This window comes from Macaca thibetana, chromosome 9, assembly GCF_024542745.1.
Source record: "Macaca thibetana thibetana isolate TM-01 chromosome 9, ASM2454274v1, whole genome shotgun sequence".
Classification (NCBI taxonomy): domain Eukaryota; kingdom Metazoa; phylum Chordata; class Mammalia; order Primates; family Cercopithecidae; genus Macaca; species Macaca thibetana.
The window spans coordinates 91,383,968-91,408,971 of NC_065586.1; the positions used below are offsets into that span (position 1 = coordinate 91,383,968).

A 25,004-nucleotide genomic window follows, 5' to 3' on the forward strand; every position below is an offset into this window, starting at 1 on the left:
AATCATGTAAACCCTAAGGGAATAGGACTAAAATACCATCTGGATAGACACCGGTGATACAGTCAGCAAGGAGTGAGACAACACCACAAAACACAAGGTTAGAGGGAAGCAAATGACTGAGAAGCAGCCCTTAGCCACCAGAAAAAACCCCAAGGTAAAAAAGAAAGTAGCAGCACCAGTACAAAGAGAGGCACACAGTTTTCCTTTAATTACCTTCGGACTTAGGACTAGGAGTAGATGCAGGAAACTGGTAGGTGGGAGTGTAAGGATTGTCCTCTGTAGCAGAGAAAAGCAGTGGATTTTGAAACTATCCACCAGGAAGTAGAGGAAGTGACAAATCCCAATCGACTCTTTTGAATGACTGATTACCTAATATTTTAGTGTTATTAAAGCACACGGGCATCACACTTAAAAACAGGTTAATGAATTAGGAAGGATTTAGTTATTTTCACATAGCACATCATGCAAATGAGTGAAATAAAATTTTCACCAGCCAAAAACGACTATGAAAACAAAATCTAAAAGCCCAAATCTTATGCCTACAATGGAACTATAAGAATTAATTTAAAGCTCGGACAACAGATATGCTGTCTAAGTTTATGGTACCTTCAGAAGTTTGCTGGATTTCAGGAAGTTCAGGGAATTTGTACGTAGGGAAATAAGGGTTTTCTTCAGGAGTGTCTAGGCAGAGGAGCAGGTTTGGGAGAGAGAATAGAGGAAGATACAAATGGAGAGAATAAACGAGTAGGAATCCACATACAAGTTAGGCTCCTTGAATTCTGGAACATACTAAGCTTCACTAGTGATATGAAAGAAATTCAAACTGCTTTTAAAAATCCAGTCCTTTTGCCTGAATTACCAAGACACATCGAAAGAGACAATACCATTACTCTTCTTGGACAAAGAATTCCCATGAACAGGCTCCAATGGGCAAGAAACATTTAACATAAAGCTTCAGGTTCTTACTTTTGATAGGCAAGAAATATTAAGTATGATAATAAATAGTATGTAATAAACAAGCTATCCTAAAACGTTTTTTTAAATCAAAGCTTGTGTTGTGGACATTCGGCAAACAAGTAGATCATTAATTTTTCAAATACCTCTGCCTACCATTAAGGCACGTAGTTTTGTTTAGCATCTACAATTTAGATTAAGAACTATAACATGAGAAGACCAAAGCTGCCTGTGGGGCAAAATTACATATTTTGCACATTTACATGCATTCATGTCTCTGCAATTAGGCTTCCAAAGCAGGGTCTAAAGGTGAGAGAGTCACAGATTGCAAGAGGAAATGGGCAGTGACTGAAGGAAGTGATGAGTGGAGATGACCCCATCTGATCACAGAAATCCAAGCATTTAGTTTCACCACTGTGACCACGCTCATCCACCCAACCACACTGGATTTACTCTTGACTTGGAAATGCTAAACGCCTCAATATTTGGAGCACTTCGATATTGAGAAATAGTTTGAACAGGGGCACACCCAGGTTCACTTTGAACCCAGAGGGAGTTAATTAACAGTGATGTTAGCTGGCATCTGCAGCTCATCAGACAGACTGGGCTTAGGTGGGAACACTGACCAGAACATTTCTCTTTGCCTTCATGTGTCATCCATGCCAGGCAGCCAGACTGGATTTGGGTAAGGGGAAGGGCAGGATGCTCTGCCCGTGGGAGGAGTGGTACCCTTCCCATGGTGCAGGTACATCCCGCCTATCAGCTGACTGGCAGCACAGGCAGCGATGGGAGCCGGTAGGGTCATGTCCTGCCCAAGCACTGGCCTGCGATTCTCCATGCTGGGTCACCTGCTGATAGCCCAGCCGGCATCTGATTTGGAAGCGCTGCTCTTTCAGCTTGGGCGGGCTCTGGTGTGTCAGCTCCTGACTGACTCTCAGGGCTACCTGCCAAAGGCTGGCTCTCAGCTGGGGAAGATTGTTGTTCATATGAACACAGCCTGAGAAGCGTACTATAAATTCTACCTCATAAGGCCAAATGTGTTCTCCTTTAGACCCTGTGACATCCTCTGGAGGAAGGGAAGCAGAACAAACACAGAAAGGTACATGATTGGTCCAAGGTTACCTGAGTGCTTGGGGGACTCAATCCAGGGGAGAACTTTTTTTTTTTTTTTTTTTTTTGAGACAGTTTCACTCTTGTTGCCTAGGCTGGAGTGCAATGGCGCGATCTTGGCTCACCGCAACCTCCGCCTCCTGGGTTCAAGTGATTCTCCTGCCTCAGTCTCCAAGTAGCTGGGATTACAGGCATGCGCCACCACGCCTGGCTAATTTTGTATTTTTAGTCGAGATAGGGTTTCTCCATGTTGGTCAGACTGGTCTCAAACTCCCAACCTCAGGTGATCCACCCGCCTCAGCCTCCCAAAGTGCTGGGATTACAGGCTTGAGCCACCGCGCCCGGCCAGAGAACAGTGTTCTTAATTCCCAGTTTGGTGCGTTCTCAACTCACTCTGCCCACAAGGCAGTCATGGGCTGACACAGGGAGATGTACCTAAAGCTGGAAGCAGGTGGAAGATGGAGCTGCTCACATCCCAGGCAGACAGATGCTGGAGCACAGGCACAGTGCTGGGCTCAGTCTGCTGCACTCCACATCTGGGAGGGAGGATTTGAGAGCAGATCTCAAATTCCAGCTCTGAGGCAGGCACACAAGCGCTTCCTCCCTGTGCTCTGAAGGTGCATGGCTGGGCTCAGGCAGACCAGCACCTAATGAGGTCCAACTGCAGGACCCAGTCTTCTGGGATCCTAGCAAAGTGAGTTCAGGCCCACAAAACAGTGTATTGGCACATAGCACAGCACAGCTTCTACAAATGAAAATCAGTACCTCTGTTTAGTTTGTGGATCTGTTTAAACATAGTCTTGTACCAGTCTTTTGATCTCTCAGTGTTCTGTAGAAAAATAAAGGCAAAGAGAAAAAGTAAATGAATATCTTGACACATTTCAGACCTCCTATGATTTCAAAATCAAAATGGAAAGTAATGATATCTGAATTAAAAACTCAGCCACATTTATCTTTTTTAAAAAGGCAAAACTTTTTAGAAAGAGAAAACCAAGCGTCCCAAACCTCAGTCTACAGAGTAATATTTGACTGAAAGGATACAGAGTGTGAAAACAGTGGATGAGGATACACTTGAAAGGTATCCATTTTTAAATTTTTTAAATTTCATTTTTAGAGAGAATCTCGCTATATATAGACCGTGCTAAACTGAAGGAAAGTCTCCTAGAAATATAAGAGACAAAGGATATTTGCTCATCATGCTGTGCCCCCACCCATTCTAGATTATTCAATAGCAACGTATCCGAGTCACCTTGCATAGGGCCAGATTTAGAATGCATACATTAAAACATAACTCATTACAGCATCCACTGCCAGAGTTTTCACCCTAACCACAAAGTTGGAATGGCTGGGTTTTTTTTTTTTTTTTTTTTTTAAGATAAAAATAAAACAAGGAAGGTGACAGACAGGTGGCTAGATATTTTCACTCCCACTTTACAGAAGAGAAAATGAGATACAGAATGACAAAGCAAACTGCCCAAAGTCACAGAGCTAATGAGAAGGTGAGTGGAAGGGCCATCCAACACGATGGTTAGTGGGTAAGGGTTTGGGAGTCAGACAGACCATTCTGTCACCCACAAGCTGTGTAATCTTGGATGAGTAACAAATCCCTCTGAGTCCCTGTTTCCTCATCTATAAGATGGAAATGATATTAGTATCCATTATTCACTCGGGTGAGTGATGCTTAAATGAGATAATGTACTCAGCAAATGGTAGCTGCGATTTCTCTTAGGAATAACTCTCCTTCTATATTACTGCTTAGGACCAGAGAAGAGTTATTTTGAGGCTTAGCCCACTGTGGTTTCTATTGGCCTCCTCCAAAAGGACACATTTATTAAATGGAATTCACAGCGGAACATATTGCAGGCAATGGTCTGATAGACACAAGGAAAAGAACGGAATTCACCCGAATCCAGTTCCAAAAGTTGCCCAGCTTTAGGTTAAATGTTTCTTGCCCATCGGAGCCTGTTCCCTGGAATTCCTTAGGGCCTGCAGGACTGGCAGGCCTGTGTTACTGGGGAGAGCTGGGTCAGGGATGCCACGAGACCTGCTCTGTCCTGGAGGCTTGGCTGGTGGAATCCATTCTGAGGTTCCCTTAGTGTTCCCTACTCACTAGGGATGACACGTGATCTCCCATCCAGGGAGATCTTCTTCCTGAACCTGTCAATAGGGACCTTGGGCCTCCCACTCTCCCCAGGACTGTCTAACCCTAGACCAGGAATTTCTCAACATACATCACACAAAACAATAATGAAGGAAGACTGCCCATAACATTGTCCCTAGAACACTCAGATATTCAAAGCCTCTGAAAAGTTCTATAGCAGAGAAATCTCTCTGACTTGGTCCCACTCAGCTTTTCCTCACATTTACTTGACCACGAAATGCTTTATTCATAGGACTTATAACATCCAACACCCACTTTGGGAAAAGCTGTTGTACACCAAGTCTGGAGCACAGCTCCTGGGGGCTCTGGCACTCATGGGGCTTATAGAGATGATGGTGTGATGGGGTTCACATGTACTCAGGGTGTACACTTGTCACAGCTTAAGATGAAGCCTAAGAAGGACCTCTAAGTGTACCCGGAGTGGGATGCCCACTTCATCCATGGAAACATCACTTAGGTCCTGAGCGCTCTTCACCACCCGCCTACTGTCATCCTTTGCTCTTTTTTCAGCAGCCCTGCCAGGTGAGGTGGGTTTTTCCTGGGTTGGTGCTGAGTCCTGCTCTCCCACTCTTCTTTCTGAGACAGGATCTGGAAATGAAAAGCAATTGTTAGCTGAAGCTCTTTTGGTAGCGGCAAAGCAAAACACTCCTGAACAGGCTAGCTGGGGGGAAGTGTATCTGCTAATTCTCAACTGGAATTAGTTCTGCTTAGAGCAGGGGCCAGCAAACTTTGGCCCATGGGCTGGTTTTACTGGAACATAACCATGCCGATTCCCTTACATATTATTTATGGATGCTTTTGCACTACTATGGCCGAGCTGAGTAGCTGTGAGAGAAACCATATGGCCTGCAAAGTCTAAAATATTTATTATCTGGTCCTTTAAAAAAAAAAAAAAAAAAGGCTTGCCAACAGTGTGATCAGAGCTTTGCAGAGAAGTATGCATGTCGTGCTCTGGTCAACTGAGTAGTTCTGACTGTTCTAGAAATTCAGGAACAGGTAGAACCACAGGAGGGGGCTAAACATTACTTGAAAGTTTTTGATTCCTCTTGAGGAAGTCACTTAACTTTTCTGTGCCTCAGTTTTCCCATCCAAAAACAGGGATAATACTTCTATTGGCAAACTCACAGCAATGTGGTGAGAGGAGTTATCAGGGTAACTTATGCCAAAGTGTTCAGGAAGCTGTACATTTCTAAGTGTATATTATAGATTATTTTTGTTCAAGATTGGAAGTTATAGAGCACTAATAAAGATACCAGATATGATCTACAGATTATAAAATTACTTAATAGAATCTGGCTTCCAAGCTATGACATTTATTTATTGGGCAGACATTGCGCTCTGCCTTGTGGACATGAAGGTGAGCATTCCAGAATCTTAGCCTCAGGGAGCTTACAGTCTAGTGGGCAGAAAACCAAGTGAGCCAGCAATGAGAATGCAAGGGTGACAAGGCCTGACTCTCAGAAGAGAAGCCAACCAGACCGACAGGAAATGAAGGGTGCTCCAGAGGAACAGCTTAAATAAATGCTTGAGGGCCTCTGGACTACTGGGCTAATTATGTGCCAAGCAATGCACTAAACTCTTCATAGACATTCTCTCATTTTATCCTCCCAAAGATCCATGAGGAAGAAATTATTACACCTCTTTTTTTTTTTTTTTTAAATAATTAAAGGATCAATACACAGAGAAGTTAAAGTACCCTGCCTGGGGCCACATAACCAGGTCGTGGCCAAGCTGTGATGTGGCCTAATGTCCACCTGACTCTAGCAGTCCTCTCTGAACCACATCCTGTCTTGCCTCCTTCAAAGATAGTACCAAGGTTTCAAGTCTGGGAGCCTGGCCTAATTCAAGGAGAAGTTAGAATTGGGTTGGGAAAGGGAGGGAGAAATGGCTGCTTCCATTTGGACCATGGTAACTCTGAGAAGACAGCAAGATACTCAAGTAGGAATGCCCTAGAGACCCCTAGAGGAAATATGGAGGGACCCAGGTGAGACACCCTGACAGCAGTACAACTTTGGAGGCATCAGCCCAAAAGTGATGGCTGATGCCAGGGAGATGGCAGAGCTCAGCGGGGGACAGAAGCAAGGGCAGAGTGAAGCGCTAAAGTCATGCATGGAAGGACACCACAGTTACAGCTGCAAGGCAAAACAATCCCCAAAGGGATGCAAAGTCATCCGAGGGACAGGAGATGAACCAGGAAAGTACACAAGGTACCAGTGAACCAGGAAAGACAGAACTCCAAGAAGTGGGTGGTTAAATGTCTCAAAAAAAAAAAAAAAAAAAAAAAAAAAAAAACCCAGAAATTGAAGCAGAGGAGGAGGCGGCATTAGATTAGGCAAGAGAGAAGTCACAGGAACACTCAGAGAGAGCAACTTCAGGAAGGCAGTGGGGGTGGGTGCCAGATTGCAGGGAAAGGGTTGAAGGTATGAGCAGGAAGTTGGGGGAGTGAGTGGGGAGTTCAGCACAGAGGAAGGAGTGTGCTAGATGGTAATTCAAGAGTTCAAAAGATTAGGGGCAAAAAGGTTTAAGCCGGCTGGGTGCCGTGGCTCATGCCTCTCAACACATTGGGAGGCTAAGGCAGGAGGATTCCTTGAACCTAGGAGTTCAAGACCAACCTGGGTAACATAGCGAGACCCCATCACTACAAAAAATTAAAAAATTAGCAAGGCACATGCCTGTTGTTCCAGTTCTTGGGAGGCTGAGTTGGGAGGATCTCCTGAGCCTGGGAGTTCGAAGCTGCAGTAAGCCATGATCATGCCACTACACTCCAGCCTCAGCAATAAAGCAAGACTCTGTCTCAAAAATAAATAATAATAAAAAAGTTTAGGCCAAGGGAGCCTAAAATCCTATCAGTGAGAGTGAGGCCCATGAGGTAGGGATGAAGGGCATCAAGACGTGCTGTGGCAATTAGTAAGTGCTCAGTTAAAACCTGCTTATTGATTGACTGCGGACAGGTTCTCATCTTTGAAAAAGGAAAAGGTGCAGACTGCTGAGTGGGGACTACACTTGGGTGAAAAGGAAGAACATGAGGACACAGGCAAAGTTGTGAGAAAGTCAGATGTCTGTGAGTGGAGGAGACGCTGGAGAAGTGGGGGAAACAATGACTTCAGTATGCTAAGGTTTTACAACTTTCAGTCTCCTCCATGGGGAGACTGCCTACAGCCAAATGATTTCTAAGCTTAGTAAGTGCTTCAGAAAGCCTGATCCCTGGCATTATCACTGTCAATGTCAAACGATGTTAAGACCAGATTGGCTTTATGGAATGAATTCTCATGCTCCCAGAAAATTCCAACGTGAAGCCAAGGATTTGGCAGGAAGCCTGGAAGTGTAGAGGGATTTCAAGTCACCCAAGTCTACCCTTAATATGGCTCTGCTGAGCATTCTCCTCCCACCTGGAAGGGCCTTCTGTTGAACGTGAGCAGAAAAGAGGCTGAGTTCAAGCTCAGTCTTACATGGTGATTCAAGATCATGGTGAGGATCACAGACATGCCATTCTCAGGGTCAGGGCAGGTGGCTCTAATAACAATCACATTTGAGTGCAAAAATCAGGCTGATAGTTCATGGATTTCTCCTAAAGCTGTCAGAGTCCTTTTGATCTACAAAATTTAGCCCTGAATTGTTTTACTTGAGAAGCTTGTGGTCATGTGACTCATCATTGAGTGGATTTCAATATACAGAGAGTCCCTGAAGAAAAAGTGTCACTTTATATCATGAAAACCCAAAGTGACACTTAACTGTACCATGCAGGTGACAGGATCAGGCGTTGCCATCCGTATTACAATGAGGGCTTGCTGTTTTCTCAGTAGGAAAATGCCGATCCTTCACATGACATCCTGGGGGCATTTCCTTCTAGTCTTTTTTTTTTTTCTAATTACACAGGGTCTTATTCTCTTACCCAGGCTGAAGTGCAGTGACATGATCACGGCTCACTGCAGCCTCGACCTCCCTGAGCTCAGGTGATCCTCCCACCTTTGCCTCCCAAGTAGCTGGGACTACAGGTGTGCACCACCACACCTGGCTAGTATTTTGTGTTTTTTTGTGGAGATGAGGTTTTGCCATATTGCCCAGACTGGTCTCAAACTCCTGGGCTCAAGGAATCTGCCCATCTCTGCCTCCTAACTGCCCACCTCTGCCTCCAGAAGTGTTGGGATTACACACTGCACCTGGCCCCAGCTAATTTTTTGTATTTTTTTTTTTTGAGATGGAGTCTTGCTCTGTCACCCAGGCTGGAGTGCAGTGGCGCAATCTCGGCTCACTGCAAGCTCTGCCCCCCGGGTTCACGCCATTCTCCTGCCTCAGCCTCCCAAGTAGCTGGGACTACAGGCGCCCAACACCACGCCCGGCTAGTTTTTTGTATTTTTTTAGTAGAGATGGGTTTTCACGGTGTTAGCCAGGATGGTCTCGATCTCCTGACCTTGTGATCCACCCGCCTCGGCCTCCCAAAGTGCTGGGATTACAGGCTTGAGCCACCGCGCCCGGCCTGTATTTTTTTTTTTTATAGAGACAGGGTTTCACCATGTTGCCCAGGCTGGTCTCAAACTCCTGAGCTCAGGCAATCTGCCCACCTTGGCCTCCCAAAATGTTAGGATTACAGGTGTGAGGCACTGCAAATCTAGCCTCCTTCTAGGTTTATACTGTGCTTTAAAAAGGAAGGTTCTAGGCCACTAAATAAATGACAATACTGACAACCTCAGATGGGGCCTCTGTTTGTAGGAGGTGGGATAGCCTCCCTTTTCTTCACGCTGAGAGCTGATGACTGAAGATTATAGCAATGTTCATACTTCTCTGCAGAAGAATCATGGCCTCTCTACACCCTACGCCAGCCTCTCTCTCCTAGCCCTTATCTTATTATCCCATCTGTCTCCCCAAGGGGACGGAGAGGTACCTGAGAACACCATGTAGGCTTCATTCCCAGATGACTCTCCCTGAACATCAAGCCCCATGGAGCCTCAACAAAAATCTGCTACAGAGAGGGAGGCTGGCAGCCCTGGAGTCCCATCCCCGCAGGTGATGGCTAAGCCTTACTTGATCTAAGAGACTAGAGAGTGCCAACCCAGCCAGCCCTCTCTCTTTCAGGAGCTCCTGAACACAGCAGTACTACTTCTTTTAAAGCATAAACTAATATTTAGTGAGCACCTACTTTAGGCCCCACTCTTTCAAACATCATCAGTGGATCTGTCCCAAAACTCAGGGAAAGCGATGGCATCAGGCTTGTTTTAGAGCCAAGGAATAAGCCTGAGCTACCAGCACAGTGGAGCCACCCTGGTTTTTTTTTGTTTGTTTTGAGACAGAGTCTCACTCTGTCACCAGGCAGGGGTGCAGTGGCGCGATCTCAGCTCACTGCAACCGCTGCCTCCTGGGTTCAAGCAATTCTCCTGCCTCAGCCTCCTGAGTAGCTGGGACTACAGGTGCGCACCACCACACCCGGCTAATTTTTGTATTTTTAGTAGAGACGGGTTTTCACCATGTTGGCCAGGATGGTCTCCATCTCTTGACCTCATGATCCACCCGCCTCAGCCTCCCTAAGTGCTGGGATTACAGGCGTGAGCCACTGTGTCCGGCCCACCCTCACATTTTTACTGTCTTTTCTCAATGCACAAAACATCCTCCCACTTCCTATCACAATAACACCTCCTCCAGGCTGAGCAAAGGATTACCACCCTTGTTTCCCATATGAGGAAACTGGCTTAGAGGGATGAAGTCACTCACACAGAAACACAGCTCCAAGAAGAAGGAGCTAGGACCAAACTCTGTATCTCCCAATGTGTGGCTGGAGGCCTTTTTCAGCTATTCTACCCTTCTTTCAAATTCCCACCAGCAGGAAGGAGCCCACAGGAGCCACCTTTTTTTTTTTTTTTTTTTTTCAGAGCCACCACTCTTAGCACCTTGGCTGGGACCAAGGAATGAAGTGGGCTGGAGAGTGGCAGCTGAAGGAGGGGCAGCCAAGGACACCTTGAGGTCAACCACAGACTGTCTTGGTCTCACAGCCAAGTCCTGACAAGGCTGCGAGGTGTGAGAACCCCATGTCCTCCCCATCCAGGCTGGCCACCAATCACAGAACAGCAGTGGCATGAAGTTGCACAGAAACCATGTAGCAGCTGTTCAGAAAACAGTAGCTCTTGTTATCTACCAATCAGGGATTCTTAACCCTGAAGTTCATGAGTGTGTGCAAATCCATAGAAATCATGTGCACATGTTTACACGTGTGTGGCTTTTTTTTTTTTTTTTTTTTTGAGAATCAATCTATTGCCTTCAATAGTTTCTCTCAAAGAGTCCATTAACAAAGAAAAGTTACACCACACTATTAGCAGCTCAAGGGCAGCACAGTTCCCTGATGTAGCCTCAGAGTCCAGGGCAGTGCAGGATACAAAGGAGGCCCTGAATACAAGGGTAAGTGAACCCACAGAGCGCCGCCTGGTAACAGGAATGCACACCTATTAAGCCACGCATCTATTAAGCAGCAGCTCAGGGCTGAGCTGTTAATGAGCAGAATCTCATTTGATCGTCATACAACCTGGGAGGCACTGCTGCTTTCCTCACTTGACAGTAAGAAAATTGAAGCCCAGAGACATTAGATAACTGCATGAGGCAGCACCAGACCCAGGATTCAAAGCAGAATGGCTACAGGAAGCCACAAGGGAATAGCTACACATTCCCCTTCCTGGGTTCCCTCCCTGCTCTGACATGGTCCCAATCCTCCACACTTTATCAAGGGTGAGCTAATTATATTTGTATATGTCTGATTATATTTGCAGTCACTCCCCACCGTCGACTCTTGCCACCTGCCACACTCTAGTGTGGTCAGCACAGAGGGCAGCACTGGCATCACCAGGGAGCTGGGCAGAAATGCACATTCTCTTGGCTAGGCACAGTAGCTGGTGCCTGTAATCCCAGAACTTTAGGAGGCTGAGGGGGGAGGATTGCTTGAGGTCAGGATTTGAGACCAGCCTTGGCAACATAGTGAGACTCCAGCTCTACTAAAAAAAAAGAAACTTTAAAAAAACTAGCTTGGCATGGTGGAGCACAGCTGTAGTCCCAGCTACTCAGGAGGCTGAGGTAGGAGGATCACATGAGCCCAGGAGTTCAAGACTGCAGTAAGCTATGACTATGCCACTGCACTCCAGCCTGGGTGACAGAGCAAGACCCTGTATCTACAAAAAAAAAAAAAAAAAAAAAAAAAAAAAGAAAGAAAGAAAGAAAAGGAAAGGAAAGGAAAGAAAAAGAAATGCAAATTCTTACCCATACCCATTAAATCCAAATCTCTAGGGGGATGGCCCAGGAATCTGAGTTTTGACAAGCTCTCCAGGAATTTCTGTATGCCAGATCAAGCTCAAGAAGCAGTTTTCTCACACTGTCTTCTGGGCACTGCTGGTCTAAAGGTTCTCACCTGGACCCACCACCCCATGGGCATCTACTGGCATTTGGGCTTGGCACCCAAAAAGGAGAGAACTTGCCCACATCTCCTAACCCCTGACTCCTCACATCCCAGAAGGGAGATAGAAGCAGCAGGAAGATGACCTCTTCAGAGAGGCCTGCCATGAACACTGCATCTAAAGCTGGACTCCTGGTTCTTTTTAACCCAGAACATCCTGTTCTTACCCATCAAGGCTCTTATCACAGTTCCATGGGACATGTTTATTAGTGTGGCTCACTGGTCTGGTCTGTCCACCACCCTGCAAGCTCCAGGAAGGCAGGAACTATGTCTATTTTCATCATCTTGGTAGTCCATCAACAAAGAGTCTCCCAAGACATCAGAGGATCTCGGAAGATATTGCTGATTGAACATCGGGCGGTGACCGGAAGACGATTTCAACAGGAATGGGGTTAACACATAAATAAATATTTCTCACCTACCTGAAAGGCTACTGAGTCGTTTTTGCTGTTCTGTGATAAAAGAACACACAGTATAAGTAAGATTTATACAGCACATAGTAAGACCAAGAAGCCCTGGCATAACTCGTTAGGATCTCAACCCTGAGTCCTCACTGTCCTCTGGACTTAGATGGTACAATGTGCATGCAGCCAGCTGACTGCTGGGGTATTAGTGTGGCTCCCATTATGCCAGTGTGGTGTCTCCCAGCCCACCCCGCTTCCAGATCTGCACCAGGATTCAGGGGACTGCCACAATTTTCTAGTTGTTTACATATTTCAAGAGGATTCCATAATAGAAGGGAATCCACCCAACCCTCCAACTTCAAGTGAGCAAGACCTTATATGACCCCAGTCTTCGTACCTTTTGAGGGAAATGTAATTATAAACACAACCATGGCAGTGACTGTCTCCTGAGAGCTTGCTAAATGCCAGACGCTGTTTTAGGGCTTTTACAAATAACACTTGTAAACTTTGCAACAACTCTAGTCGTTGGGTACGATTATTCTTTCCCATTGTACAGAGGAGGAAACGAAGGCCTAGCCTTAGTCACGATAGTAATCTGGCTTGTCCAGAGTATAAGAGAAGTCCTTAAAAAATCAGCAATGGCCAAGAAACTTCAGATGAGGGGCACAAATCGCCCAAGAGAACACTGAAAATCAGTTGGATCTAGAACCTGGGTCCCTGACTCCTAGTCCACAGTTCATTCCAATTCTAGTCATCAAGACCTTGCTGGTCCTTGGCATTGAAGGGCTATTGGTTTCTTGCCATCCTGGACGCTCGCATGGAAGGTAAGCCACTATCTCCTTTGTGGAGTCCTATGTGTACGTGCTATGAGATGACAGCACAAAAATGACCTTTACCTTCCACAGCTGCTAAATATAAAGCAGCCACATAGATAAAAATAGAACGCTTGCCAACCCACGGGTACTGTCATCATTCCCCTTGGCTACATTCCCACCCTCCTGCTACAATCAGTGTGAACCAGAAGTAAACAGCGGACAGCCCAGGAGCTCACAGCCTGGGAAGCGGTGCCTGGCCACCTCTGCCATGTGGATGAGGTTCGTACTAGCTGAATATGCAGAAGCCCAGTGCAGCTCTGGCCTCAGCTCTGCCAGCAACTTTCAGATGACAATGGTCAATCCACTAAATCTCTCGGCCTCAGTTTCCTTGTGTTATGTCAAAGGGCCCTATTGGTACTAAGGGAACCTATGGTTCCCACACACTATTCTGAAGGCTACTGAGCTCCAGCTGGCAGAAGTGAATGTACTCCACTTAAAAGACCATGTTGCCAACACAGCGAAACCCCATTTCTACTAAAAAATACAAAAATTAGCCAGGCGTGGTGGCACACACCTGTAATCCCAGCTACTCCAGAGGCTGAGGCACAAGAATTACCTGAACCTGGGAGGCAGAGGTTGCAGTGAGCCAAGATCGTGCCACTGAACTCCAGCCTGGGTGACAGAGAAAGACTTTGTCTCAAAAAAAAATAAATGAATGAATGAAAAAGACCACGTTGGCCAGGCATGGTGGCTCATGCCTGTAATCCCAGCAATTTGGGAGGCTGAGGCAGGCAGATCCCTTGAGCCCAGGGGTTCAGGACTAGCCTAGGCAACATGGTAAAACCCCGTCTCTACAAAAAATATTTAAAAATTAGCCAGGTGTGTTGGTACACGCCTGTGGTCCCAGCTACTGGCATCGAGAGGCTGAGATGGGAAAATCACCTGAACCTGGGAGGTTGAGGATGCAGTGAGCCATGACTGCACCACTGCACTCTAGCCTCAACAACAGAGTGAGACCTTGTCTCAAAAAAAAAAAAAAAAAAAAAAAAAAAAAAGACTATGTTGTCTCCAGTTTTGAGGTGTGAAATGGCCTTTCTTTCATAGCATGACATGCAACACAGATAACAGTAGCCACTTTCCAGTGGTGTTATTTTAAAGCATTAGAATGAAAAGCCCTAGGGTGATCCCTAGACTGCTTCATGTATCCATAAGTCTGGGAACCTCTGAGCTCTAGTTCTCAAAGTGGTTTGTGGGCCGATGGCACTGGCTTGCCCAGCAAGCTCGCTGAAAACGTAGAATCTCGTCTCCTCCACCCCAAACCTCTTGAGGTTGAACCTGCAGGTTAACAAGACTCTCAGGATCCGATGCACATAGACGGAGAAGCCCTAAGCAAGGGGACCCATGCACCTCTTTTCATCCTGACAGCTTTCCGATTCAAAGCCTCCCTCCCAGACAGATGGTAAGTGACTGGCCTTCAAACCCATGCGGTGTGAAAACTCAGGAAAGAAGGGGAAAGGGCTGTGTTGTTCACAACCATGAGCGCCAGGCCAGAGGCTCAGTGCCCCTCTGTTTCCAGCAGGGGGAAGCTGGCCGGGAAAGAGGATTATTGCCACACTATGCCCTGGGACAGTCTAGGCAAAAAAAAAAAAAAAAAAAAAAAAAAAAAAAAAAAAAAAAAAAGGGCAGGGAGGGAGGCATTTTTTAGGATGACAAAACTAGAATTCCAGAAGTGGAGTAAAGTTATTCCCTCAGGAGACTTTGCAATAGTTAAGAAATTATTTTTATGGGGACTGTTTATGAAGCAAAGCAGAGCTGCCAGGTTAGGCAAATTCCAAAGCAATGCCAAAAACACTTGACCTAAACCCCATTTATGATTAGTAATACGGGGCTGGGCCAGTGAGGCTCTCCTATTCTTCTCGACTCTTCCTGCCCTACCTGCTTAGTGAACATATGGTTTTGCTCTTTATGGAAATCTATCATTTAATTCCAAAAAATGAATGCCATTACTTGTATCCTTTTCTGAAGGATGTGTGTCTCAGGCTGCACAATTCTGATTTTTAAACTCAAGGGCAGGACTTGGACAAAAGAGAAAGGCAAGAACCAAAGGCATTTGGGTAAATAAAAGGTATCCATCTATTCAAGGAAGAAACAAAAAGGAACTATAGGCATTTCTGTGCCCAAAGATGTCTCACTAGGTGTCATCAGAGGGGAACCAGCTGACATTACACTTGGCATTTCCCAAAAACCAAGTTGCCTTGAGAATAAATCCCATTTTTAAAGAAACTGCCTGTCCTTCTGGGAACTAACTTAATTCTGTTTGACTGAATTTTTTTTTTTTCAAATATGAGTCACAAGGAAGTTCAGAGAAACAAAATTTCACTTTGTCCTGCATTACAGACACTTTCTGGGCAAGGAGAGCCACTGCCAGGAAGGGGCATGGCACCGCTGAAGCAGAATGGGCTCCTGCATGGTTCCGTGTGGGAGCTGGGACCCTTTTTTTCTTTTCAAGAACCCAAATTCATGCGTGAAAATTAATGCAGGAGCCATACATAGTGAAAAAAATAACAAAACTACTAAAACAACCTTAAGATTTTAGTGGAAAGATCTGAAGTGAAAGAAAATGTTTTATTCATCTGCTTTTCAAGATAGAAGCAGGAAACAGAAAAACTCTATTTAGTATGGAAAACAATTAAAAATAGACTCCAGTCCCATTCTCATTCAAATTAATGCAGAGAGGAAGGAGGAGGGGGGAGGAGTGGAGGAAAACTATGAAGTCAGAGAGCACAGTGTCAAAAAGAAGATGTGAGCTCTGAACAAAATAATTAAACCTCCACTGTTGTCGGAAATTCAGACAAACGAGCCCTTTCTACGTGAGGAAACAGCTTGAAAACCTTACATTTCATGCTGCAAAGGACTTTTGTAAAGAGAAAATTTATTCCTGTATGGAATTCCAAAAAGGAAAGCTTGGGATTTGGAATCATCGTCTGGAATTTTAAAGCAGAAGAGTCAATATATACCCAAAGAACTTCCGCTTCACCCCACCTCAAAGCTTCTCTGCTTTTCAGAGAAGCAGAAAAACCAACCGGAAGCAGTCAGATGCTACAGAAAACAAACGCGAAAACTCTAAGCAGGGCTGCCTAGAGCCACATAGTACAGAGACAAACAGCTGGCAAGAATGAAGGCCAGTGAGTCGTCAAGAAAAATTCAATAGTCTCTGTTTTCAAGGCACAAAAACATGTTTTACATTCCACAAAATTTTCTACACAATATGTTTTCTTTTCTAAATTTGATACTAAAAATTCTGCTTTCTCTAAATTTCATGTCAAAAAACTAAATCATTTAAGATACTACTTAAAAGAGGTATTATTGTACCTAGATTTTCGAAGCTAAATCTCTATTACCATCAAGAGACCAAACTTTTTCCTTTCTTCTTTTTTTGGTGTTACGATTTGAAGAAGACAACCATGAACACCCAAGGAGTGGAACGAACCCAGCTTACTTATTCAGACCCCTGACATCACCTCAAATCAGGGGCCTCTGTCTGTCTGCTGGGGTTTATTTTAGGGGCCACGAGAGTGAGTAAACGGGGGCAAATGACCTTGGGAAACAATGGGATTTGTGAACATTTCTGTGAAATAACAGAATTTTTGACCCAGACAGATGTCATGGAAGAGCTATGTTGATTCCAGTGGGCTGGGAGTGGGGCACAAGCCTCTCTTACCTCGATTGTGCTGCAAGAGCACAATAGTCGGATTGACAATCGTGGTGGAGGGATAGGCGGACGAAGGCTTGCTAACTGGTGGAAAGGCTTGGGAATCAGTTCCAATAAGGGAAGAAGAAACTTCGTTTAGTAGAGGACTGGAATCCTGAAACGAACAAACAAACAATGTAACTAACTGTAAATATAAAAAGCTAATGTTAATGTTTTTTAAAAAGAAGAAATTTAAAGCTTTACAATGATCTTAATTATAAAAAGAAATGCAATCAATGAGATATATCATATCATTAATTCCAGTTAGAAGGTTCAGTTGGAATGCTTATTCTCTTTGTTGGTATTAGTATGGGGCGGAGGAGAGAGGGAAGGTGAATGTTACTGCAAGTCTCAGCAACATCATTCATTAGGTCCACCTGCTAACAGTTGTGGGTCAATCCGGTTACTGAAAAAACAAATTCAAATCCAAGTAGAATAACATGCAAAAACCATGCAATTCCAAATGCGATCCAAGAACAAGAGCTGGTTTAATTGGGAAAAATCAGGGAAGTTTAGTACTCTGTACAGAGAAATGTAAGACAATGTGAGGACAAGAAGACATCAAGTAAGAACAGGGAGGAGTTGAGCAACAGTTTTTTCAGAAAGCTACCCTTAGCATCAGCATCACTGAGCAATTTTACTGATGTTTGCTTCTGAGATTTGGATATTATCCTATCCTACTGTGACATTTTTTCACTCTCATATTAAAGTGACAAAGATCCCTAAGACTTGTGAGAATCCTGACTTTAAAAACCTGAGATCTCTGCCAGAAATACCAATAAAATTATTAATACTAAAATTATAAGCTGCATATTGGGGATAATACCAGTCTTTTAAAACAAAATAAGACCCCAAAAGGTACTAGGGATATTTAGATAGTTTCCTTCATGATATTTATACATTTCTATTTTTGAGTTTATAACTCGTAAATTGAGGATGCTTTTCTTAAAGGGCTTTAAGAACAAGATTTTGATAGTTACTTTTAAAGCAATAATTATCTGGAAGCAATAATCAGAGATCAACTCCTGTGAACGTACCCACAGGATGAGGGCCACCCCCTCATTCACACCTAGCTCAATGCCCTGCAGATAGCAGGTGCTAGTAAATGCTACATGAATGACAGGCGGCATCTTTCAGCAATGGTGTGTCTGAGCAAATGTTTGTAGCAAGAAAACAAATGCTTATCAAAAGAGGATATAGGCATCAGCACCCAGGACAGCTCCTGACACACAGTAGGAACTTCACAACACTGCCTAGGTCAGTCTATCTCTTCTGATAGTCTGCTAAATAGCCGCCACTATTTAGTTATGAGGGGCAGCTCGATTTCATGAATAAAACCTTTTCTCAAGACTTGAGAAGCACAGTATGATTTTATACAAAAGTGCCTCACCTTGATTCCTCCATTTAGAAAGTGGAAAATAATTACACTTTTCCTAATTTATCTCCAAAGTGATATAATTATGATAAATGACATATCATTAAAAACTGCCTGAATGCATCCAAGAAACACAAAATATCAGGCATACAGCTCTTTAAAGTATAAATGCCTAAAGTGATGTTTGGGTGGATCATAGGAGCATTAAGCTCTTTACAAATTTTACTTTGTGTCTTATTTCTGGAACATCACAAAAACAGCTATTGACTAAAATAACTCAAATCAATTAACATGACTTTTATTCTTCCTTCTTTCTCTCAACTAGCTACAGATGGAGCAGGCATCAGCTCACAGCTCAGACACCATCCACAGGGGTTCCTCCTCTGTCAAGAGGAATCCAAGGAGTTTCCTTTTTCACCTCTGTTTCCCAGGGCCAAACCCGAAGCTATCAGGCCACCTGAGGTCCTTCTGGGAGCTCTACAACAGGCTGATTAGTCAGGTTTGAGACATCGAGGACACTGTCCCAACTAATCTGTCCTGGTACACCTAAAACCAACTTGATATGAAAACCTAGGTCTACACAAATGATAAATTATAGGATACACAATTAAACTATTCACAACGGTCTATGAAGACACTAAACATAAGACTCACTTTACCCTACTCCAGACAAACATAATCCATGTCAAAGGGAAGATGCCTGCAGGCCCCAAAACAAGAGTGGCTTCTAAATTCTAAGTTTGGCTGAAGGTAGAGGGGAATAGATCAGGGAACAATCTAGCATTTTTCTCCAATGGGGCTGAGCTGCAAAATTCAAAGCTAGAAGGATATCCAAGCCCATGGGCCACACTGGGCCTGGTGCTGACCTCACTACATTGCACAGCACTAGAGATTTCAGAACAGGCCGCAGCTCAGGACCTAACAGTTCCCAGCTTTGATGTGCTTGATGCCTCATTATAATTTATCTAATAAGCCAAATAAAAAGTTTCCTTCCTGCTTTCTGCATGACTGGCTTCAGCTTAACAAGCCATTTGGAACAGTTTTGCAGGCATCCATCTTTACACGAAGGGATGTCAGTAAACGCTTAGTTCCATCAGCCAATTAATTGCATGACCCACTAGATGACTGTATCTCAAAGTGTAGTGTGTGGACCCCAGCATCTGAAAGCCCTGAGCACTTGCTCCCAAGAGAGATTCCCAGGCTCTTCTCCAGACCCACTCAGTCAGAAATTCTAGGAGTATAACCTGAGGGTGACGATTTAAACAAGCCTCCCTGACCCTCAGATGATCCCATGTACGCAAAGCTTGAGAAGTGACCTCCTACTCCAAAAATTCCTTTGGAACAAGGCCCTGACTCATGGTTGTGCCCGGGTACTTAGCAGAATGCCTAGACCACGGTAGAAACTCAATGATGAACTGTTAACTAACCAGTTACTTGCTTTTGAGTGACCCTGGCCCTCATTTGCCAGGGCAAGTCCTCAGCAACATAGCTAACATTCACTAGGCACCTTCTCTATGTCAAGCCCCATAACAGGAACTTTTACTACTCGGTCCCACTGAACCCGCAGCCCTGTGAGTAGATTCACGTATCCCCATATTACAACTCGCACTGAAGTTCTCAGATTCTCTCAATTCCCAGGGCTCCTAAGGAAAAAAGAGACCCAAGCACTTTGACTCAGCTTTTACTCTAAAGCAGCTGGGCTTTCTTGGCTGTGACGGGAACTCATTCCCTCACCCGCAGGATGGGACCTGAGGCATCAGGGCCCTTTGACTTCCTGGGGCCACTGGTGCACTGTTTTGCCACAAAGGCTCCTGGGGCCTCCTCCTCAGGGGCCCTAGCAATTGCCTGCCTTTTGAGGTAAAAGTCCTAACATCTGTACAGGGCTTTCAGACCCACTTGCTCACTTAAACCCAACTCTCTCACTTAAAAAAAAAAAAAAAAAAAAAAAAAATCTAGTCTCTGTCATTTCTGCATAGTACAGAGAGTTTATTTGTTTATTTACTCACTAGGTCAACATAAGAATCTCTTCCTCCCGAGATCTCCCCACTCCCTGGCAAGTAGCACCCACCACATCTGCCGTTCCTTTTCCCCATAATTCTTCAGCTTTCCTCAGCTCTCTACGTGACCCCCCGACCTGGCCTGTGGAGAGCATGGCCAGTCAACATAAAGGCCACAGACGTTGTCTTCAGAGGGAGAAAGATGTGCATTCCCAACAGGACAGAGCAGACGAGGCACTGCAGAGATGGGGAACAACCCGAGAGACCCAGGGAAGACACACGGGAAGCATGCACGCTAGTGACAGGGGACACGGCTCCAGTCATCACGCAGGCACAGCGGCAGCCAGTGCTGTCCTCAGAGCTCAGAGCTTCAGTGAGAAAGGGAATGTGACTGCTGGGAGGAGACATTCAGAAAAGCCGTGAGGAGGGGAGTCCGGCAAGCTTACGGTACTCGAAACAGCTCCCGTGAGGTCAGGCTCCGAGACTCTGCGGAGGTCCTCCGGGGCAGGAGGGACCAGTGGAGGTGGTGGTGAGAAGGATGGTGGCGTCTGGCTAATGGGGGCAAAGGAGCCAGAGGCGCGGGCTGGCTGGCTGTGGTGGGACCACCTCTGCAGATGAGGGGGAATGAAATCATCTAGAGTCGGGAAGGTCAGAGGTGAGGCGGCAGAGGCGGTCGCTGGGATTGTGGGGACGCAGCCAAGAGGCCCCAGAGGTGCTGGAGGTCTGGCAGTGCCTTCTTGCCCTCTGTCAGTATTAACCAGGTAGAGAGGGACAACTATTACCTCCGGCTGGGCTGCACTGGAGGAAGTGGCATCCTGTGGAAATAAGGGGGTCGTTATGGAAAGGGGTATGATACGAGGAAAGAATTCCATATTTAAACGGTTGAGAGTGGGCATGCAGTGAGGTACTCTGAGAAACATTTAATCAGTGCCCTTTCCTCAGAGTACATGAGACAGTCGGAGCTGGCCAGCTGGCCTTCTGACACTCCATGACACAGAGGGAACCCCATCCAACTCCGCTTTTCATCCATCTATTTTTGAATCCTTTTAACACTTTATGAGAGAGAAAGAGAGAACAACAGAACAGGCAGGCAGGCTGTGTTTAACCCCACAACACCACCATAGAGCCTGAAAGCTTGGAAGTAAATACAATTTCTTTGGCACCTTGTAATAAAACATGAACAATGAGTATCTCACCATGTTATTAGTCTCTGGATTCCACGCTCCGGCATACTTACACATTTACAGAAAAGAGACAGACAAAGAGAGTACTGTGCTGAGAGGTTCAGACGGAAGAATTCAGGATTCAAGCCACAACAATATTAATGAGGAAAGGGAGGGTAGGGCAGCCCAGTGAACAATGAGCTGCTCGCAACAGTTTTGAAAGAGACAGTGGAGAAGACACACAAACATTCCTAATTTCTTGCCTTGGCTGGATAACTCGGCTGCAAAAGGTAAGATTCTTTGCTCTTCCGGTTTTCGGGATCAGAGGTAACCCGGGGGCCTAGCACAGGTGGTCTCACATCTGGGAACGAAGCCCGAGTCCCCAGGGAAGGACTCTCGCCACGGTTAACGGCATCTTTACGGATGTCAAAGAATAGCTTGGGAGGGTCAGGAGGAGGAGCAGGGGGTGGTTTTCCTGTGCCGGCTGTGCGGGAGACAAGGCTGGGAGCCGGTGCTCGGGTGCCCGCAGCCTCCGAGGGAGTGCCTTTGGCAGGGTCACGTGCAACACGAGAGGAGTTTTCTGACGCCGCCAGGCAAATGTTATTGGATAAACAAGGTACATATAAGCTGCTGACCTTTTTAATCCCAACTGCCTCATGACATGGGTTAGAGCTCACATTCTTATGATAAACTGTCCTGGTGGCTGCATAGCGCTGCTGGGGTTGGGATGAAGCACTGGGGAACGTGGAGTCCGGAAGCAAGGAACCAGGGCACACCACACCTTTGGGAGCCGATCCAGCTGCCAAGAGGACAGAGATGGGCTGGGGTTGTGAGGGGTTCTGCTGGCTGGGGGTGCTGAGTGGGACGTAAGGCTTTGGTGAGCTCAGGTAGAGGGAATCCTTGTAGGTATTGTGGATGGTGGGGGACTGCCATGCAAAGCGGTCCTTTTGAGGGAGAGGAGGGCGTGGGGGAGAGAAAACCTTTAGCAATATTTTCAAGATATGTTATCAAACAGGGAAAAAAGAAAGAGGAGGGAAATGGAAAGAAGGACGATCATTAGAAACGACAGCATAACATGATCTAAGCAAAAACAATTCTTAACACGTTTTTCAGCACATCCTCAGGTTAGACTCCTCCTAATATCCACAGTTCTCTCTGAGCGAAGCCAAAGACTGAATCCCACTCACCTGGAGAGGTAGGCCTGACTCTCCTTTGCATCCAGGGAGGCTGAGCCTAGCCCATAGCAGGCCACATGCTACATCAATTTTGACACAATCCTTGGCTGACTGCATCTTTATGAGACGTCCTGACTCAAGAAGGGCGCCAAGTGAACTAAACACCAGTGGGAGAGGCCCCAAAGCCCCCAACTCCCTCTCAAACCTCCTTCCCTCAAGATTTATCTTTGAGCCTTTGGCCTTAGAAGTTTATGTTCACTGGAACTCTTTTGAGTGCCTTTCATTCTTTTCCCTTAGGAAAAGGAGAATTGGAAGAGCCATCCTTATTTGTGTTCACAGGAGACAGATGTCTTAACTGAGTCACTGAGATTTAGCACTCAATTCCGTAAGCATAACAAATTAAAGCGCCCTAAGAAGAGAATGCCAAGAATTTTTGAATACACATGTGCTCTTTTCTCAGAGGAAAGAATCTGATGAAGCTAATTATTAGAAGGAAGACAAGCACGAGATTAAAAGCACACAGTCTCCCATTTTTGATGTACACAAAAGAGGGGACCAGGCAATGAAGGACTGAATTGGCCTTTACCAGATTGGACTGTGCCTAGTTTATCAAAATCCAGCCCCATGCCCATCTCACCCAGCCCACCACCACACAAAGGGAATCAGCCCCAGAGGTCAATGATCAGCCTCAGATTCACAGCTTAAGCCCAAAGCTCTGGTTGCAGGTCCAGAGGCTCGCATAGCATCCCTTTCTTCTCAACACTGCTCCCCTTTGGGTCTCAGTGGAGAAGAGGGTCAGGAAATTGGATAACCCTCTAGTCTGATCCTCACATCAACAAGAGTCATCTGCCAACCTGTGGCTCAACTGGGAATTAGACTATAAGATGAGGAAACTTCATTTTGCTAGATTTTCTTTTTTGTTTTGTTTTGTTTCGAGATGGAGTCTCGCTCTGTCGCCCAGGCTGGAGCGCAGTGATGTGACCTCAGCTCACTGCAACCTCTGCCTCCTGGGTTCAAGTGATTCTCCTGTCTCAGCCTCCCAAGTAGCTGGGACTACAGGCACATGACACCACACCCGGCCAATTTTTTGTATTTTTAGTAGAGACGGGGTTTCACCATGTTAGCCAGGATGGTCTCGTTTTTCCTGACTTCGTGATCTGCCCACCTCGGCCTCCCAAAGTGCTGGGATTACAGACATGAGCCACTGCACACGGCCTAGATTTTCTTTAACGGCTCCTTTTCTTTTTTTTTTTTTTGAGATGGAGTCTCACTCTGTCGCCCAGGCTGGAGTGCAGTGGCATGATCTCGGCTAACTGCAGCCTCCGCCTCCCAGGTATAAGCAATTCTCCTGCCTCAGCCTCCCAAGTAGCTGGGACTACAAGCACATGCCACCTCACCTGGCTAATTTTTTGTATTTTTAGTAGAGACGGGGTTTCACCATGTTGGCCAGGACGGTCTCAAGCTCCTGGCTTTGTGATCCACCTGCCTTGGCCTCCCAAAGTGCTGGGATTACAGACGTGAGTGGCTCCTATTTTTAAAGATATCCCAATTCTAGAAGAAAACCAGACCTTTCCTTCAAATTACACAAGTGAAGTATATTAGAGTTTGGTCAATATCTGGTAAGTGAATTTTGACCAAAAATGAGGAGGGTGCAAGACCTGGGTCTATTTTGATTTTATTTTTAATTTTATTTCATTCTTTTTTTTTTCTTTTTTGAGACGCAGTCTCGCCCTGTTGCCCAGGCTGGAGTGCAATGGTGTGATCTCAGCTCACTGCAACCTCCACCTCCTGGGTTCAAGCGATTCTCCTGCTTCAGCCTCCTGAGTAGCTAGGATTATAGGTGCCTGCCATCACAACTGGCTAATTTTTGTATTTTTTTTTAGTAAAGACAGGGTTTCACCATGTTGGCCAGACTGGTCTCAAACTCCTGACCTCCGGCGATCCACCCACCTCAGCCTCCCAAAGTGCTGGGATTACAGGCATGAGCCACTGTGTCTGGCCTATTTCATTCTTATATTTGTGGCATACAGGTGGCAAAAAGAAAGAATGTTAGAAAGGGTGAATAGGTGAAAAATATTTAAAAGTTTTATGGGTTGGGCACTGTGGCTTAAGCCTGTAATCCCAGCACTTTGGAAAACCAAGGCAGAAGGACCACTTGAGCTCAGGAGTTTGAGACCAGCCTGGGCAATACAGTGAGACTCTGTCTCTATAAAACATTTAAAAAATAAATAGCCAGGTGTGGTGGCACACACCTGTAGCCCCAGCTACTAAGGAGGCTGAGGAGGGAGGATTGCTTGAGCCCAGGAGGTCAAGGCTGCAGTGAGCTGTGATGGCACCTCTGCACTCCAGCCTAGGTGACAGAGCAAGACTATCAAAAAAAAAAAAAAAAAGTTTTTGAGTGCGGATTAGACCATCAACCCAGAAACAGTAAATAACCTGTTCCTTAAACTCAGTTTTCAAGGTACAAATAAGCTCATTGGAGAAGCAGCTCACTTGGATACCCTTGGCTAATCCAATGCCTATCCTTTCCACAGGGCACCCATGGCAGTGCTAGTGAATATGTACCAGACAAAAAAAACAAAATGAATAGCCCCTCTCTAGTAGTAAGCAACAGCAAAAACTTTCAGGTGAACTCACTTGGTTTCAGTGAACATGTTTACAGACTAAACG

The 25,004-nt window shown here is 45.5% G+C and overlaps 1 protein-coding gene across 50 annotated transcripts in view; it reads right to left on the reverse strand.

The window, feature by feature from the left end:
- Positions 1–25,004, reverse strand: part of SORBS1 (sorbin and SH3 domain containing 1) — a 252,695-nt gene that overhangs the window by 84,076 nt on the left and 143,615 nt on the right. For 22 of the 50 annotated variants that reach the window (XM_050802732.1, XM_050802744.1, XM_050802724.1 and 19 more), the window contains 7 exons: positions 20,443–20,811; positions 16,595–16,739; positions 12,077–12,106; positions 4,629–4,813; positions 2,830–2,893; positions 607–681; positions 214–276 (listed from right to left, as the gene is read on the reverse strand). In XM_050802732.1, the coding sequence (XP_050658689.1) occupies positions 214–276; positions 607–681; positions 2,830–2,893; positions 4,629–4,813; positions 12,077–12,106; positions 16,595–16,739; positions 20,443–20,811 (931 nt within the window). The remainder of the gene's footprint in view (positions 1–213; positions 277–606; positions 682–2,829; positions 2,894–4,628; positions 4,814–12,076; positions 12,107–16,594; positions 16,740–20,442; positions 20,812–25,004) is intronic. The other 28 variants (XM_050802749.1, XM_050802748.1, XM_050802745.1 and 25 more) reach the window with 9 other exon arrangements.